Consider the following 17,038-nt stretch of genomic DNA (forward strand, 5'->3'; position numbering starts at 1 on the left):
ATACAAACATGACCCCTGCATATCACTAGTAATGACAGGACCATCAATGACTGGATTTATTGTGGAAAATGTCACTTATGTCCAAAGCCAATTCAGCATGATGTTTAGCAATGTGTTGATACATTTGATTGACATAACCATATAGGACTATCATAAACAGACAGAAGTGTTATCATTTTTCACAGTATTATAATCAAACAGTGAGTATGTTAATATAATTTCATGCCATTTTCATGGCAAATTAACATTTATTTATTTTTTACCTACAACCCATCCCTCTGGCATTTCTAAAATGTTCCTGCTTTTACATAGAGCAGCCTGACGCAATATATATGAATCATGGCAAGACTCAGAGAAGGCTGCACCAGTTGCATAGAAATACTTGTGATTCCCCTCTCCGTTTTCATGGTTTAACTACATTGTGCATGCGATTTATAGCCCCTAACTTATTGGGCTCCCCGCAATTTTGAAAAAATTGATTTCACAGCTTGCCATAATTCAACAAATATATTTCAGGCAAAAAGGGAGAACAATACATCCAAATTAAAGCAGTTATAAAAAATAATTATTTTAGACTTCAGGACTTAATGGTCACTTGCAAGTTTACCCACTTTCAGGGAATTAAAAGAGCTAATTAAAACGCTGCTCTTCATCTGTATTTAACCCCTTAACGAGCTTACAGTGACGAAGCTGTGCTAGTATGGAACGCTTCACTTCCATTGCATGGAGATGCAGTGTGGTCTTGATGATATCGGCAAGAGCCTGCGCTATTTCTGAGACGTATATAGGGGGGTATGGTGAATGACAAAGCCAATGTACAGGGTACGTCGGCGGTCATTAAGTGGTTTGAAAGATTTTATAATAAAAGAAATTCCTGAGGAGGAAAAACCTAAGAGAGATGCGCTTGGATACACAGGTTATCAACAGTAAGGACCTATTACTTTATAATTGGGTTTGTACCTGTATGCAGTCAATACATATAAACAGCACAGTGATCTGGTATATGTGAAAAAAATAATGGCGAAAATAAATTGTGAATAAAAACAGGCACTCAGGACAATTTGGTAATGAAATCAGTGATACATTACAATAATCAAATAATCGCAGATAAACAATAATGTTGTTGGTGAAGGGAAAAATAAAAAAGTACTTGTCAATGTCCAAAAGCTGCTGTAGTGTAAAAATAAGTGTCCAATCCTAATATGTGGACGGTGATGTGTTCAGGTGTTTGGCGTGCTCCTCTTGTGTCCCGCGGTGCGATGGGTCAAGGTGTCTAGAATGGAAAATAAACAAGGGGCGCCAACATAGTGTGAATCGTTTAAAGAACAAATATAAAAGTGATGTGCAAAAAACTACTCACAAGGAAAGTGGCACCTTAAATAAATAAGGTGCGATAAGGCAGGCTGACATTCAAAATCCAGCAGTCAGTACGCTGGAGGTCTCACCCAGAGGACCTGTGGAATCCAGATAGGGTTCTAGAAAATGGCACCCACGTTTTTATAGGGCCAATGGTCGGACCAGGCGAGCTGCAAGACGATAGATGTTCTCCTGCTACACTCACTCAGCCAAGACTTTTCTCCAAACCTGACAATGTCAGTGTATGAAAGGTTCCGTGGCAAATGTCAAGAATATGAGCACAAAGAAATGTGCAATATTGCGTGCCGAGATCTCTTACTGTCTCAGCTCACTGAACAGTGTCTTCCTGCATCCGTCAGGTGATTCTCAGTTCAATTCACTCCCACCATCACATTTAGACTCCAAGAAGGTGTCCCAAATCAGACTGGTCCTATGCTAATCAGTATCCAATTGCAGTGTGGATACTGATTAGCATAGGACCAGTCTGATTTGGGACACCTTCTTGGAGTCTAAATGTGATGGTGGGAGTGAATTGAACTGAGAATCACCTGACGGATGCAGGAAGACACTGTTCAGTGAGCTGAGACAGTAAGAGATCTCGGCACGCAATATTGCACATTTCTTTGTGCTCATATTCTTGACATTTGCCACGGAACCTTTCATACACTGACATTGTCAGGTTTGGAGAAAAGTCTTGGCTGTGTGAGTGCAGCAGGAGAACATCTATCGGCTTGCAGCTCACCTGGTCCGGCCATTGGCCCTATAAAAACGTGGGTGCCATTTTCTAGACGCCTATCTGGATTCCACAGGTCCTCTGGGTGAGACCTCCAGCGAACTGACTGCTGGATTTTGAATGTCAGCCTGCCTTATCGCACCTTATTTATTTAAGGTGCCACTTTCCTTGTGAGTAGTTTTTTGCACATCACTTTTATATTTGTTGTTTAAACGATTCACACTATGTTGGCGCCCCTTGTTTATTTTCCATTTGAAGATTTTAGTTGGTTCTATATGTGAAACGGGCTACAATCTGCTTAAGTCTGGCATTCATTCATCATCTGCAAATGATGTTCACACTGACATCTGTGCAAGGAAATATACTGATATTTTTATAGTTATTAAAGGGATATTAAACCCAACAATTTTCTTTCATGATTCAGCTAGAGGAAGTTTCCAATTTACTTCTATTTTAAAAAAAATTCATTCTCATGTTATTATTTGTTGAAGGGATACCTAGGAAGGTAGCATGCACATGCCTGAAGCACTACACAAAAGGAAATAGTGCTGCCATTTAGTGCCCCTGCTAATTTATAACATTGTTGCAAAACTTGCTATATAGTGCTGCAGACGTGCTCTTGAGCTTCCATTTCAGCTTTTCCACAAAGGATAAGAAGAAAACAAAGAACATTTGATAATAGAAGTAAATTAGAAAGTTTTTTAAAATGTTATGTTCTATCTAAATCATGAAAGAAAAAAAATTGTGTTTTATGTCCCTTTAAGGTTACATAATTTTGTTGCCTGCTTCATAGTCCACTTTTGATGCAAACTTCACCATGAGCTTTCGGTTATTGGCTTGATAAATGGGGCCCCTTAAAGATGCATCTTATTACTATGTTTTATATTAATTGTTGATTGTGAATACCACATATAAAAAAAAGATTATCAGAGGATTTTATTTGTAGTCATAATTTTAAACCAACCCCAAGCATATACTGTAGGATAATGATCTGAATAAAAGCCATTGTTATTATAACTTCATAAAGATCATGGAACTGTTTAAAATAGCATAACATTTTTAAAACTATAAAACTATCATTTTTAAAACTATAAATATAATAACATATGTTGCTATCATTCAAAAGAGTTTTGCTCTGCAGCTAGTATATATAAAAAAAGGCAAAAACAAATCCAGACAGCAGCAGCTCTAAAGTTGTATAGCTAAATATGAAAGAAAAAAAACGTAATGTGTATAGTACCACTTATTTTTCAGTTTTTTATTATTATATCTTCTACCACTTTTTTCTGATTTTTATTATTATATTTTTAAGTAGGATATTAATTAGGAACATTTACAATTACAGCTTATTTAATCAGAGACTGAGGCAATAAAAGCCCTTTATTGATATTTGCTATGTTCCACAAAAAGCATGTCGGCATTTGCTTTAGCAAATCAAAACATTTTATCCCTCAGGAAAAGAACACCTGCAGATCCAATCAAAAGGTCAGGGCAGCTAGTGACAGCTTTAGCCAATCAGGAGGATTGACAGCTGCACACATCACTCCAAGTAAGTAACTAATTTTTGTGAAGCTAGCGTTGAATCCATACCTATATATTCTTGTTCCTGGCCTTTGCTTAAGACATACTTATTGAGGGTAATAAACATGTGATACATTAGCAACACTGCCAATGGAGTTCACCCTGAGCTCTTAATAATTATTATGCTGTAGAAAATGCCTGTTTTGCTGTGCTTTGTTGAAAAAAGATCACAATTCTTAAAGTGAATATCAATTTTGATGCTAAAGTGCCCGGTTTTTTAAAATTCGATTAAAAACAGGGGCACTTTAATTCATCAAAATTTACATTTCACGCCTTACCTTTTAATCTTCACAGCAGCCCCAGCTTCCTCCAGTCGTCGCAAGCCATTTTTGATGTCAGAAATGATGGATAGGTCATCCTCCAATCACGGCTTCCCCCCGGGGGAATCAGTGTCTGATTCAACGCCATGATTGGAGGAAGCCGGATTCCTCATTTTAGACCCAGGAAGAGGCTTTGCAACGGGTGGAGGAAGCTGGAGCTGCTAGAAGATTAAAAGGTAAGTTTTTTTTCACAACAGGAGTGAAATGTAAATTTTGATGAATTATCTTCCCCTGTTTTTAATCAAATTATTAAAAACCGGGCACTCTTAGCATCAAAATTTACATTCACTTTAACTGAGGTTTAATATGACTACTTCATCTCAGAATACTTATAGAAAAAATCTCTTGATATGTAGTTTTGAAGAAAAAAAAAAAGATTTCAAGATGTCCCATAAGACTGAGATTTTCTTCTCAGTTTTCCCAGTCACAAGCTTATTTTTATTTTTATTTGTTTTGTTTTTCATGCTTGTACTAAAGTTATTGAGGTCAAAGTAGAGTTCATGAACATATCATCCTCTAAGGAAAAATTGAAAATGATAGTTGATAAAGTCTTATTGACAGAAAGAATCAAATATTTAGCATCTACCATTTATATACCAGCAGAATATATGTTTTTAAAGCTATTACACGAATATTTAAAATATCATAAATTAACCAAAAGGATAATTGAATGACAGAGTCTATAGTCACACAAACTTGAAATAGCTGAGAATTTTACAGATTTTAGTACTTGCTTATTGGAAATTTCAAATCTAAACTCTGCAGCCTCCACAGCCCGGAGAATGACTTAAAGGAATAGTCTAGTCAAAATTAAACTTTCAAGATTCAGATAGGACATCGCAATTTTAAACAACTTTCCAATGTGCTTTGTTCTCTTGGTATCCCTTTGTTGAAAACTAAAACCCTAGGTAGGCCTCCAATGCCAATTTCTAAGCCCTTAAAGGCCGCCTTTTATCTTAGTGCATTTTGACAGTTTTCTCACAGCTAGACAACGCTAGATCCATGTGTGCCATATAGATAATATTGTGCTTACTCCCTGTGGAGTTTGAGTCAGCACTGATTGGCTAAAATATAAGTCTATCAAACAGAACTGAAATAAGGGACAGTCTGCAGAGTCTTAGATACAAGGTAATCACAGAAGCTAGAAGTGTATTAATACAACAGGTGTGGTTATTCAAAACTGGGGGAATGGGTAATAAAGGGATATCAAATCTTTTTAAACAAAAACGATTATGGAGTAGACTGTCCCTTTAATTTCCATACCTGGGAAAGATTTTAGTTTAGTATAGGGGAGCACTGATTTTAAGTTCTACATTTTCATTTTGTGAGTACTGAAAAAAATCATTGTTTTTTTCCTTTATTAATATTAGTTTCTTTTTTCACCTTATTTCTCTACTTTTTTTTTTTTTTTTAGAAATGTACATCGAAAATGCTAGTGTCCAATTTGCTTTAAACATCTTGTTTAGTCAGTCAGTCAGGTATTTGTCAGCTTTCTCTTTATTGACTGCAACCTTGGACTTAATATAAGCCAGAAATATTACAAAAAATTCTAGCAAAATGACTTCATATCTCCATATTAACATAGTTGGAAGATTCTAATTCATTTATGCAGCAAAATAACATTATCCATTTTCTATATTTGCATATGGACGCAGTATGGCAAGTTTTGATAATCTAAAGGCAACATCTCTGCATAAACTTCCTGGGTTCAGCAACACGCATAGCCATTTTTTTATGCACGATTGTCACATAGAATATATATTTTAATGTCAGATAAGAACTATAGGCCCATAAAGTCTGCCACATTTCCTATTAAGTGTAAGCTTAAAGGGACAGTCTACTCCAGATGTGTTATTGTTTAAAAAGATAGATAATCCCTTTATTAATCATTCCCAGTTTTGCATGACCAACATGGTTATATTAATATACTGTACTCTTTACATTTGTGATTACCTTGTATCTAAGCATCTGCAAACTGCCCCCTTATCTCAGTGTTATTTACAGACTTGCATTTTAGCCAATCAGGGCTGACTCATTTGTAACTCCACAAGAATGAGCACAGTGCCTATCTATATAAAACACATTATTTAGCACTGTCTTGCTTTGAAAGCTAATAAAATGCACTTAGAAAAAGGGAGCCTGCAGGGGTTAGAAACAGGTAGAGATTTCAAGTTTTTAAAGATTATATAGTATATTAATATAACAATGTTGGTTGTGCAAAGCTGGGGAATGGGTAGTAAAGGTGTTATTTATCTTTTTAAACAATAAAAACATTTAGGGTAGACTGGCTGTGACAACCAGGGTTAACCAACCCTGCACCAGTCACTTTTTTTGGCACAGAAAGGGTTAACAGACCCTTTTTACTGTCACTAATCTGTCACAGTCTAGCAACTCCAGGCAAGCCTGTGACTTAGTTCAGTGGGTGCAAGGGTTAACAACACTCTTTAGTCTGTACTAGACTTAGATAAAATGCCCAAAACTACCCTTTACTGCCACTCAAACTAAATTAGCTGCCACCACTTATGATTTATTGATGGGTAAATCCTAAAGAAAAACCCAGACTTACAAAGTAACTCTCAGAATACCAATTTAGCAAAAAAAATAACCTAAAATCACCAGTACAAAATACTACCAGTCTCTTTCAGTAGCGTGGTTCAAATATTAGACAAAGGCCCAAAGCTTAATAATTGAATGATTTATCATGCAAAAAAAATAGCACAATGCATTATTAATAAAAATATGTTAACAAATAGAATTATACACAAGCAAACAGTTTTAAAATAAAAAGGAGAAATAACAGAAACCTTACACTTTTGGTATCTGCCCCAGGGAGATGGGTAACACAGATTGCCACTCCACGCTTCAGCAGCCTCCCCAAGTAGAATGAACACTTGAATTGTTAAAACACAAAATTCTTATACATGCTTCCAAGAGATCAAGTTGCTTGACCCAAACTTCTTGGTAGAGGGGCTAGGGTTGCCACCTCAGCCATGTTTTCCTGGACACTTATGAGTTACACATGCTGCAGGGAGGAACATGTAATTGTGTTTCTGGAAGCACTATTTATATTCCTCCCTGCATACCCTGCAGCATGTGTAACTTATAAGTGTTTCTGTATTTTAAGGGACGGGTGGCAACCCTAGGCTAGGGAAATATCCACCCCTCTCTTTTATGACCCCATGAAAGAGAGACTTCCTTTGCTGACAGTTTAGGCAATAAAGTTTTGAGCCTTGTCTGAAATTATAAAACACCTTATTTATTTCTGGGGAGAGCCACTGCTTTGTGTCTCTGGAGCTGACAGATTGGGGGCTATAAAGTTTCTCTTGTGCCTCTTCAAGCTTATTTATTAGGGCTTCTGGCTGATCAAAGGAAAAAACTCATTAACACAAACACAGCAAACACAGTTCTTTTTGAAAAAAAAGTTTCTAGTACACAGGCTTAAAGAAATTAACCCCTGTATCATATCATCTAAATCATGAGATATTCATGACACCTCCCCCAAATAAGAGACACAATGGGATGTGGCACACCAGTCACTCCAGCTGCATATCAAAGAAGCTTCCCCTTGAGGTTATAACGCCATCCACAGAAAAATTGCACATAGCAGTTTTTGCCATCATGATGCCCACCCTTTTAAAAATGACACACAATTTTCTCCACCCAGCAGATTTAATATATTGCAGGGACCCCTCCCATGCAGCTTGTTCTGCCTCATGGGTGTTAGTAACAGGAACATTCTGCCCCATCTCATACACTCCCTCTCTGGCAGTAGAATCCTGCAACTGTTCTTTTATGACTATGGCATGGCAGTGCTGAGTATTTCAGGTACCTCCCCCCCAATAAGGCTTGCATCATGTCTCTGAAATGTACATCATACCCTGTTACAGAGGGTGTCTGTGAAGCCTAGTTTCTTTTCACACCCTCTGAATGTATTTGCTTTTGATAAACTACCCAGGGATCCTTGCCACTCCACTGAGTAGACTGCTTGAACTCCTGCACTTTGTTATGGTTGGTAGGGGGTTGCCCAACTGCCCCCTTCTCTCCCACTGTGGGCCCTACCCTGCTGAGCCTGCTGGGGACTTTGACTCTTAAAACCTATCAGTGTATCTGCTGAGTGGTACTGTTGGGCTGTGTAAATACACTTCTCTGTACTCCTCCCCCTTGCATCTGCAGTATGTTGTCAGTCTCTGTCCCCTAGTCTTCTGCAGTCTGCTTATAGGTCACAGCTGAGGTTACTGGGGTCTTTGTCACCCACAATCTTTCACACTCACCCCTGGGGGGTCCCTCAAAGGAGTATCCTGTACCCTCCTCCCCCACACACTCTAGATTTTGGGGCCCTGCTGCTTCTGGCAAAGAGTGGGCTATATTCTCCCTATGCTCTCTCTCACTTGCAGTCTGCTACTTTACTTCCTCACACAGAATTTGGGATCCTTCTGACACTGGTACAGACAAGCACATATCTTCCTTCTGCCATTTATCCCATATATTCTGTCTTTTTCTTTCAACGGGGGGGCTCCACTTGTCCTGCACACATCATCCAGTGACCCAGTCATCCAGTCATTCTCTCCCCCATATCCTCACTCCTTTCTTTTATATTTGACTATTTCAAGCACAGACAGACAAACATCACCCATCTGCCTCCTTTCACAGTATTTTTTCACTGTACATTTAAACTATGTTCTAGAGATACTACCAGTTCAGGCACAGAGAGACCCAAACATTCTATCTGCCTTTCTCCCCAGTCAGTCTCACACTGTACAGTTAAATTTGGTTATCCTGATCCTACTGAGCGAAGCACAGACAGACCCACACCATCTATCCATCTTCTTCCCAGTCATTCTCTCCTCTTACAGTTTCACATCTCAGCACAGACACCCGCATTTCAGACACAGCACTTTGCACATATGCACTCTGTCTTCCCTCCTGGTAAGCATGTCTCTGAGTTTTTTTACACACAGCCCTCTGCTTATTAGGGCCTAAGCTAATGTCACTAGGTCACAATGTATCATTGTTCAGACACATACAAGGATAACAACCTGCCAAGATCAGTACCCAGTAAAACATCATCAGGAATATTTTAAGATACCCCACATTCTTAAACCTCTCCCCGCTTCCCAATCAAGGTAAACATGTGCCATAGGCACTGCCAGTTGCATTCCCCCCAATCCCTTTAACTGCTACAGTCTGCCAGGAAGAATGTCCTCACCAGCCCTGGATGCACAAGAGTAACTGCTGCACCTGTGTCCCTAAGCCCCAATGTTACCTTAGCTACGACAGTAACAGGTTGTAAGTTCTCATTGTTGATTTCCTCTGGCCATGTAACCAAACAAACAGATGCTGGTACTTTTGAGGGATTACTCCCCTCCAGCTGATTGCACCAATTTAATCTTCTCTGGGCAAGTGGAGCTGATGTGGTCCACTTTGTTGTAAGCAAAACACCTGCAGGTATCCCCCTGCCCAGATGCAGCACTCATCCCTCCTTTCCCAGAAGGAACAGACACATTAAACAAAGGCACAACAGGCTTGGTGAAGGGGGTCGTGAAGCAGCTCGTTTCCAGGTGGATGCGCATTTAACAAAGGCTTTTCTCCCCATTCACTGGTGACCTATTGGTTGTGTAAAAAGCTGCCAATTCACCCGCTTCCATGCTGTTTTTGGGTTTCCTGTCCAGGACCCATTCCTGTACTTATGCTGGGCACAGCTGTATGAATTGTTTCTTCACCATTAGCTTTTCCAGCTCCTCCATAGTGGCAATCTTTAGCCCTCTTATCCACTGTTTAAAGGCTGTTGTCAGGCTTCCAACAACGGCAGCATAGCTCTCTGATGTACGGGATTTCTTTCTGTACACCTCAGGAGTGAGATTATACCTCCTCTTCAGTGCAGCTTTAATTACATCATAGTCCTGATCCGACTCTGGGGCAAGTTCAGCAGAAGCTTCCAGTGCAGGACCTTTCAGACCTTGGACCACTGCTCCCTTGGCAGCTGGAACTGTCTGCAAACTTTTTCAAAGCTGCGCAGGAATACATCCAAGTCTCCATCTTTCTCCAGGGTAGGCAAACTCTCTGCCTGTGGTCTGATTAAAGAGGAGTCTCTAGGTTCACTAACAACAGGTGAGACAGTTTCTCTCTCCAACCGTGCAAGCTGTAACTGATACTCTCTCTCAGCCTGTCATTCAGCAGCCTGTCTCTCAGCGGCCAGAGCCTCTCTCAGCCTGTCACTCAGCTGCTTCCCTAGCAGCCTCTCTCTTTCAGCCTGGTGCTCAGCAGCCTGTCTCTCAGCGGCCAGAGCCTCTCTCAGCCTGTCACTCAGCTGCTTCCCTAGCAGCCTCTCTCTTTCAGCCTGGTGCTCAGCAGTCTGTCTCTCTGCGGCCAGAGCCTCTCTCTCAGACTGTCACTCAGCTGCTTCCCTAACAGCCTCTCTCTCTCTTTCAGCCTGGCACTCAGCAGCCTGTCTCTCTGAGGCCAGAGCTTCTCTCTCAGCCTGGCACTCAGCTGCTTCCCTAGCAGCCTGCTGTTCTTGGAATTTGAGGATCAGCTCCATGCGCAAACTTAGATCCGCTGAGCCCATATGATTTAAAACAGTTTGCAAATAACAGTCCAATGGATCTCCAGATCTTGATGAATCACTGCCCACAGCTGTAGAGACCTCTCTTGAGGCATCAGCTTGTGCAGCCTGGCTGCTGTTCATATTCTATAAGAACTTTTATTAATCCATCTTTAGTCTTCCCACAAGAGGGAATAACTCTCTTCTGGCATAACAGTGCCATCATTACTTTGGACTGCTGCTGGTATGCCTCCATAGTAAAAATAAAATAGAATAACAGAGAATAGGGAAGGGGACTGTTTGCAATGTGTAACTATATAATGCACTGAGTTTTAGCCTTTGGAAATTGTGAGAGTTTCAATTTCTTTAAGTACTGGGATAAAATCTAATGAAAACAATTATTTACACCGCTGCCCACCAATTTGTAATGACCAGGGTTAACCAACCATGCGCCAGTCACTAGATTGGCACAGAAAGAGTTAAACAGACCCTCTCTACTGTTACTAATCTGTCACAGTCTAGCCACTCCAGGCAAGCCTGTGACTTAGTTCAGTGGGTGCAAGGGTTAACAACACTCTCTAGTCTGTACTAGACTTAGATAAAATGCCCAAAGCTCCCCTTTACTGCCACTCAAACTAAATAAGCGGCCACCAATTATGCTTTATTGATGGGGAAAATCCTAAGGAAAAACCCAGACTTACACATTAACTCTCAGAATACAATTTAGCAAAAAACACTAATAAAAAACAGTAATAATACTACCAGTCTCTTTCAGTAAGGTGGTTCTGAATATTAGACAAAGGCCAAAGCTTAATAATTGAATGATTTATTATGCGAAAAATTAGCACAATGCATTATTAATAAAAAGATGTTAACAAATAGAATTATACACAAGCAAACAATTTTAAAATAAAAAGGAGAAATAACCAAAACCTTACACTTTACTAGGTTTGGTATCTGCCTCAGGAAGATGGGTCATAAAGATTGTCACTCAAGCTGCAGCAGCCTCCCAAGTAGAATGAACACTTGAATTGTTAAACACAACATTATTATATATGCTTCCAAGAGATCAAGTTGCTTGACCCAACCTTCTTGGTAGAGGGGCTAGGGAAAATATCCACCCCTCTCTTTATGACCCCATGTTAGTTCTTTGAAAAAGAACCTGTGTTTCATCAATTCCTTTGCTGACAGTTTGGGCAATAAAGTTTTGAGCCCTTGCCTGAAATTATAGAACACCTTATCTATTTCTGGTGAGAGACACTGCTTTGTGTCTCTGGAGCTGACAGGTTGGGGGCAATAAAGTTCTCTTGTGCCTCTTCAAGCTTATTTATTAGGGCTTCTGGCTGATCAAGGATAAAACTCATTAACACAAACACAGCAACACAGTTCTTGAAAAAAACAAATGTATTCTAGCACACAGGCTTAAAGAAAATTAACCACTTATCATCTAAATCATGAGGTATTCATAACACTGGCCTTTAAATTATTTAATAGGATAGCGTTAAGCTTATCCCAAGCATCCCAATGCCAGGAGATTTCCCGGTGGGCCGGTGGCTTCCAGCGCCAAGGGACGTTTTAAGGGATCAGTGAGTTGGGGCTAATCTGCTGTAGGCCGGGATTAAGCATTGGACATACCAAGGCTGGTTAACTTAGACCTGTCCTGAAAAGGAAAGAACAAGCAGAAATACAGGCAAGAAGTGGCCCTTCTTTGGTAGCTGGGCCCGCCCTTTGAACATATCCCTCCGCTTAGACGATGATCTGAAAAGAACCTCAGCAACGGTACCTGGCTTCTCCATTATTATAATTAATATATTTATCACCATACATGACCCTAGCTTGGCTGGCCTGGAGGGTTGGCTTGACCGGGGGTTGTGTGATGGGCCCGGTCTTCAAAATTTTCAAGGGCCTGTCTGATTTCCCAATCTGGCCTTGCTGAAGATCCCACCTCATTGGCGCTTGTGTGTTCTTTCAAACTTTTTGTACCTAGATAAATTTTGGGGATTTTGTGAGGAAGACCCCTAGAACTCACTATCCATACCCCTAGTTTGCGCAGTCTATAAAAACCTACTTGTCACTTGCTGAAGATCCCGCCATTTTGCCATTTCAACACAATAAGGAACATCTAAAAATGTCTAAAAAAATCCCATTGATTTTCGTCACTACTATACACGTTTACTTATAAATGCTAGCTATTTTTCCACTCACTGAACTATTTCAAGTTAACATCACTGAGATATAATCATTTGTTAGCAATACAACACGGTGGGTTCTATTCCAATCCATTAGAATTGCCACATATGTGAAGTGCATTGCATTTCTCTTTGTGGGATTTTCAAGTCTGAAACACATCTCTGGCAGCTTTTTACAGGATTTTTGGAAGTTTTTAATTCAGTACATTGGATCTGTTGCCTTTATTTGAGAGACATTATAGAATGTTAAAGTTATTGCACATGGTCAGATAAACAGAACATTCAAATATCACTTTTTAAATATGAAACTTTTCCAAAAATTAAATATGATCTTCTAAATCAGGGATGACAGCCTATGGGATACATGTGGCCCTCTGCACTGGTTTTTGTTCCCCCTGGGAGAACTAAGAATGTGTACAAAAAATTTTTTTCTGCTGGAAAAAAATGTAACATAAATTGCATGCTATGGTGATTTTTAGTAGATGGGCCACACCTCAAAACAGCCATGGAGGGTATAACTGTAAACATAGGATACCCTGCAATCTAACCTCATTCTGGGCTGTACCACATTTTTTGAAAAATATGTTATTAATTGTGCTTTTATTAGTCATAAATTTAATGCAGCCTTTAAGTCTTCTAAAATATTAATCTGTGACCCCTATGTGTTAGGAAATTGGTCATCAGTGTTCAAATGATCATTTATAATTGCAATGTAGTTGTTAGATGTTTCATTATATTAATTATAAAACTACAGAGAATGATATAACATTATTAATTGCACACATGTAAGAATTTAATATTTAATAGTAAAGTGACAACAAAAAAAACCTTTATTCAAACATATTAGGCAGTAATCATCAAAATGTGTTAGCTTATATGTTTACTTTTATTTTATTTGTCTATCTTTTGCTTCCACTGATCTATGAATATCCTTGTAAAATCCCTCTAAAAAATGTGCCTGTTCTTATAGAATTGACATTTGTGTAATTGTTTAATTATAGTTTGCTGAGGACAAACCTTAATATATGACATATTTGAAAGGTTGAACTTGATGGAATTGAGTCTTTTTTAAAACCTATATCACTATCTAACTATCTTAGTAGCACAAAGTCACAATAAGTTAAAGGGACACTAAAGTAAAAAAAAACTTTCATGATTTAAATAGGGCATGTAATTTTAAACAACTTTCCAGTTTACTTTTATTACCAATTTTGCTTTGTTCTCTTGGTATTCTTAGTTGAAAGCTAAACCTAGGAGGTTCATATGCTAATTTCTTAGACCTTAAAGACTGCCTCTAATCTGAAAGCATTTTGACAGTTTTTCACCACTAGAGGGCGTTAGTTCATGTGTTTCATATGGATAACATTGAGCTCAGGCACATGAAGCTCCTAGGAGTCAGCACTGATTGGCTAAAAATGCAAGTCTGTCAAAAGAACTGAAATAAGGGGGCAGTTTGCAGAGGCATAGATACAAGGTAATCACAGAGGTAAAAAGTATATTGTGGGTTATGCAAAATTGGGGAATTGGTAATAAAGGTATTATCTATCCTTTTAAACAACAAAAATTCTGGTATTTACTGTCCCTTTAAAAATGTAGACCCTTAAAAACTAAGCCAAATTTCCCTAACAGCAGGGGGGGACCTTCAGTCAACACCTCTTTTCCATGACAATGTCTCCAAATTGGAATCAGGGCAATGGTGTGTCAATTCCAAATATATTTTTAGTCCCAAATATCTGTTTCCCATGACCAAGACTTTAATGCTCGGGGACTGTGCCAGTCCATCTGCTCCAGTGCAATTCTTGCTTGGGATCCTCAATGGCAGCAGATAAAAAAAAGCATGTCAGCAGTATCTCTTCTGCACAACAGGATTACAGGGAACTGTAACTCCTAGACCTGCATTGCACAAAGTGCTGGGGGACAAACAAACATCCAATCAACACTCCACTGACAAGGACACTGCATTAGGACTTCAGCAGACAGGCAGGGCAATGATAAACTCAAATGCTGAGTCTCCACACAGTCCAGTATCCACAAGCCAAGCAGATGTAGTAGAGCTGCATTGGCCACCAGCTAACTGTAGCCAGTACTATTAAGAAGTTCTTGAATCCTTATTAAAAGGACTTGTGCAGGGGATCTGACAGCAATATTTCATAGAGTTGTTTCTCTACACTGGGCAGCTATGCTTTTAGGAACAAGTAAGTAGCAGTTTCTTACTAATGCCTATACCAGATCATGGGGGGTGCATTGAAGCCTTGTCTAAATATATGGCTATCAAAGACCTGAATGTTCAAGTCTGTAGAAGCAAGCAAATCTGACAAGAATGGTATCTCTTAAATCAACATTGAGAGCAGAAGCTATAAATATTGATGCTGGATGTTTTTGCATATACATGACAGGTTTTAAACTGCTTATACACTGCCTCCAGTACTTCAACTGGACATGACCAGCTCAAGAAAAGTCTCATATAACTCTTTTTTTTTTAATTTTAAGAGTGACTCTTCTTGTGCATTGGAATAGATTTGAAAGAATATATATACTGTGTATGTACTATACAGTGTTTTTAAACTGAGAGGAATCCACAAAGTTTTTTTTGTTGTTGTTTTTTTTTTAAACCAGATACTCCTATTATTCTGTATACTTTATTTAGATGATTTTACAAATCAAAACAGTAACTACTGAAATGTAATGGCTTAGAAACAGAGTCTTAGTCATAGAATGTTTTAACACTGAAATGATTAAATATTTTAACTATGTGACACTATATGTGTCACTAAAAATGTTCCAAATTAAGAGACATGAAAAAAACAAAACTATACCATAAGCAATTTCCAGTATTTTCACCCACCGGCTGTAATTCTGTGGGACATGCACATTTGGTACTGACACACATAGTATCTAAATACCCTATATGCAAATCCTGTACTACTGCTACACATTCACTGTCAGCTAGATTATGAGTTTTGCGTTATGAGTATAACGCTGCTTTTTCCCTACCGCTGCGATTACGAGTCTTGTAGGTATAGCTGTACCGCACACTTTTTTGGCCGTCACGCAACGTCAGTACCGCACTTTTAAAAAAGTCCTTTTTCAATAGGACTCCCATAGCGCCGGTATTACTAGTTTGCCTGGGAGGCCAAAAAGTGAGCAGTATACTCTATAACCACAAGATTCGTACCGCCATCTAAAGTCAGTAGTTATGAGTTTTACGTTACTAAGCTGTAGCATAAAAGTGTTAAAAAGTACACTAACACCCATAAACTACCTATTAACCCCTAAATAGAGGCCCCCCGCATCACAAATAATTAAATAAAATTATTAACCCCTAATCTGCCGCTCCCCGACATTGTCGCCGCTATAATAAAATTATTAACCCCTGAACCGCCACCCTCCCGCATCGCAAACACTATTTAAATATTATTAACCCCTAATCTGCCATCGGCCCACTCAGCCGCTATAATAAACCTATTAACCCCTAAACCTAACCCTAACTTAAATATAATTAAAATAAATCTAAATAAAACCTACTATTAATAACTAATTCCTATTTAAAACTAAATACTTACTTACCTGTAAAATAAACCCTAAGCTAGTTTCATTGTATCTATCTTAGGTTTTATTTTTATTTCACAGCAAAGTTTGTATTTATTTTAATTAGGTAGACTAGTTAGTTAAAATAAATACAAAGTTACCTGTAAAATAAAACCTAACCTGAGTTACACTAACATCCAACATTACAATAAAATTAAATAAATTAAATTAACAAAATACATTTATCTAAATTACAAAAAAATAAACACTACATTTTCACAAAATAAAAAATAAATTTTCAACAAAAAAAAACGAATTACTCCTAATCTAATAGCCCTATCAAAAAAATAAAAAAAATAAAAAAAAACCTAGCCTACACTAAACTGTCAATGGCCCTTAAAAAGGCCTTTTGCGGGGCATTGCCCCCAAAAAATACAAACAACCACCCAACAGTAAAACCCACCACCCACACAACCAAACCCCCCAAATAAAATCCTATCTAAATAAACCTAAGCTCCCCATTACCCTGAAAAGGGCATTTGGATGGGCATTGCCCTTAAAAGGGCATTTAGCTCTTTTACATTGCCCAAAACCCTAAGCTAAAAATAAAACCCACCCAAGAAACCCTTTAAAAAACCTAACACTAACCCCCGATGATCCACTTACAGTTTTTGAAGACCGGACATCCATCCTCATCCAGGCGGCAGAAGTCTTCATCCAAGTGGGCAGAAGTCCTCCTCGAAGCCAGCAGAAGTCTTCATCCAAGCGGGCAGAAGTCTTCATCCAGATG

The 17,038-nt window shown here is 38.7% G+C and overlaps 1 protein-coding gene across 2 annotated transcripts in view; it reads left to right on the forward strand.

Moving 5' to 3' along the window:
* Positions 1–17,038, forward strand: part of CCSER1 (coiled-coil serine rich protein 1) — a 1,500,652-nt gene that overhangs the window by 1,472,656 nt on the left and 10,958 nt on the right. The window contains exon 10 of one of the 2 annotated variants that reach the window (XM_053703431.1): positions 3,545–3,638. The exons of the other annotated variant lie outside the window; for it this stretch is intronic. Coding sequence (XP_053559406.1) covers positions 3,545–3,638 — 94 coding nt within the window. The remainder of the gene's footprint in view (positions 1–3,544; positions 3,639–17,038) is intronic. 2 annotated transcript variants of the gene reach the window in all.

Source organism: Bombina bombina, chromosome 2 (assembly GCF_027579735.1).
Source record: "Bombina bombina isolate aBomBom1 chromosome 2, aBomBom1.pri, whole genome shotgun sequence".
NCBI lineage: Eukaryota > Metazoa > Chordata > Amphibia > Anura > Bombinatoridae > Bombina > Bombina bombina.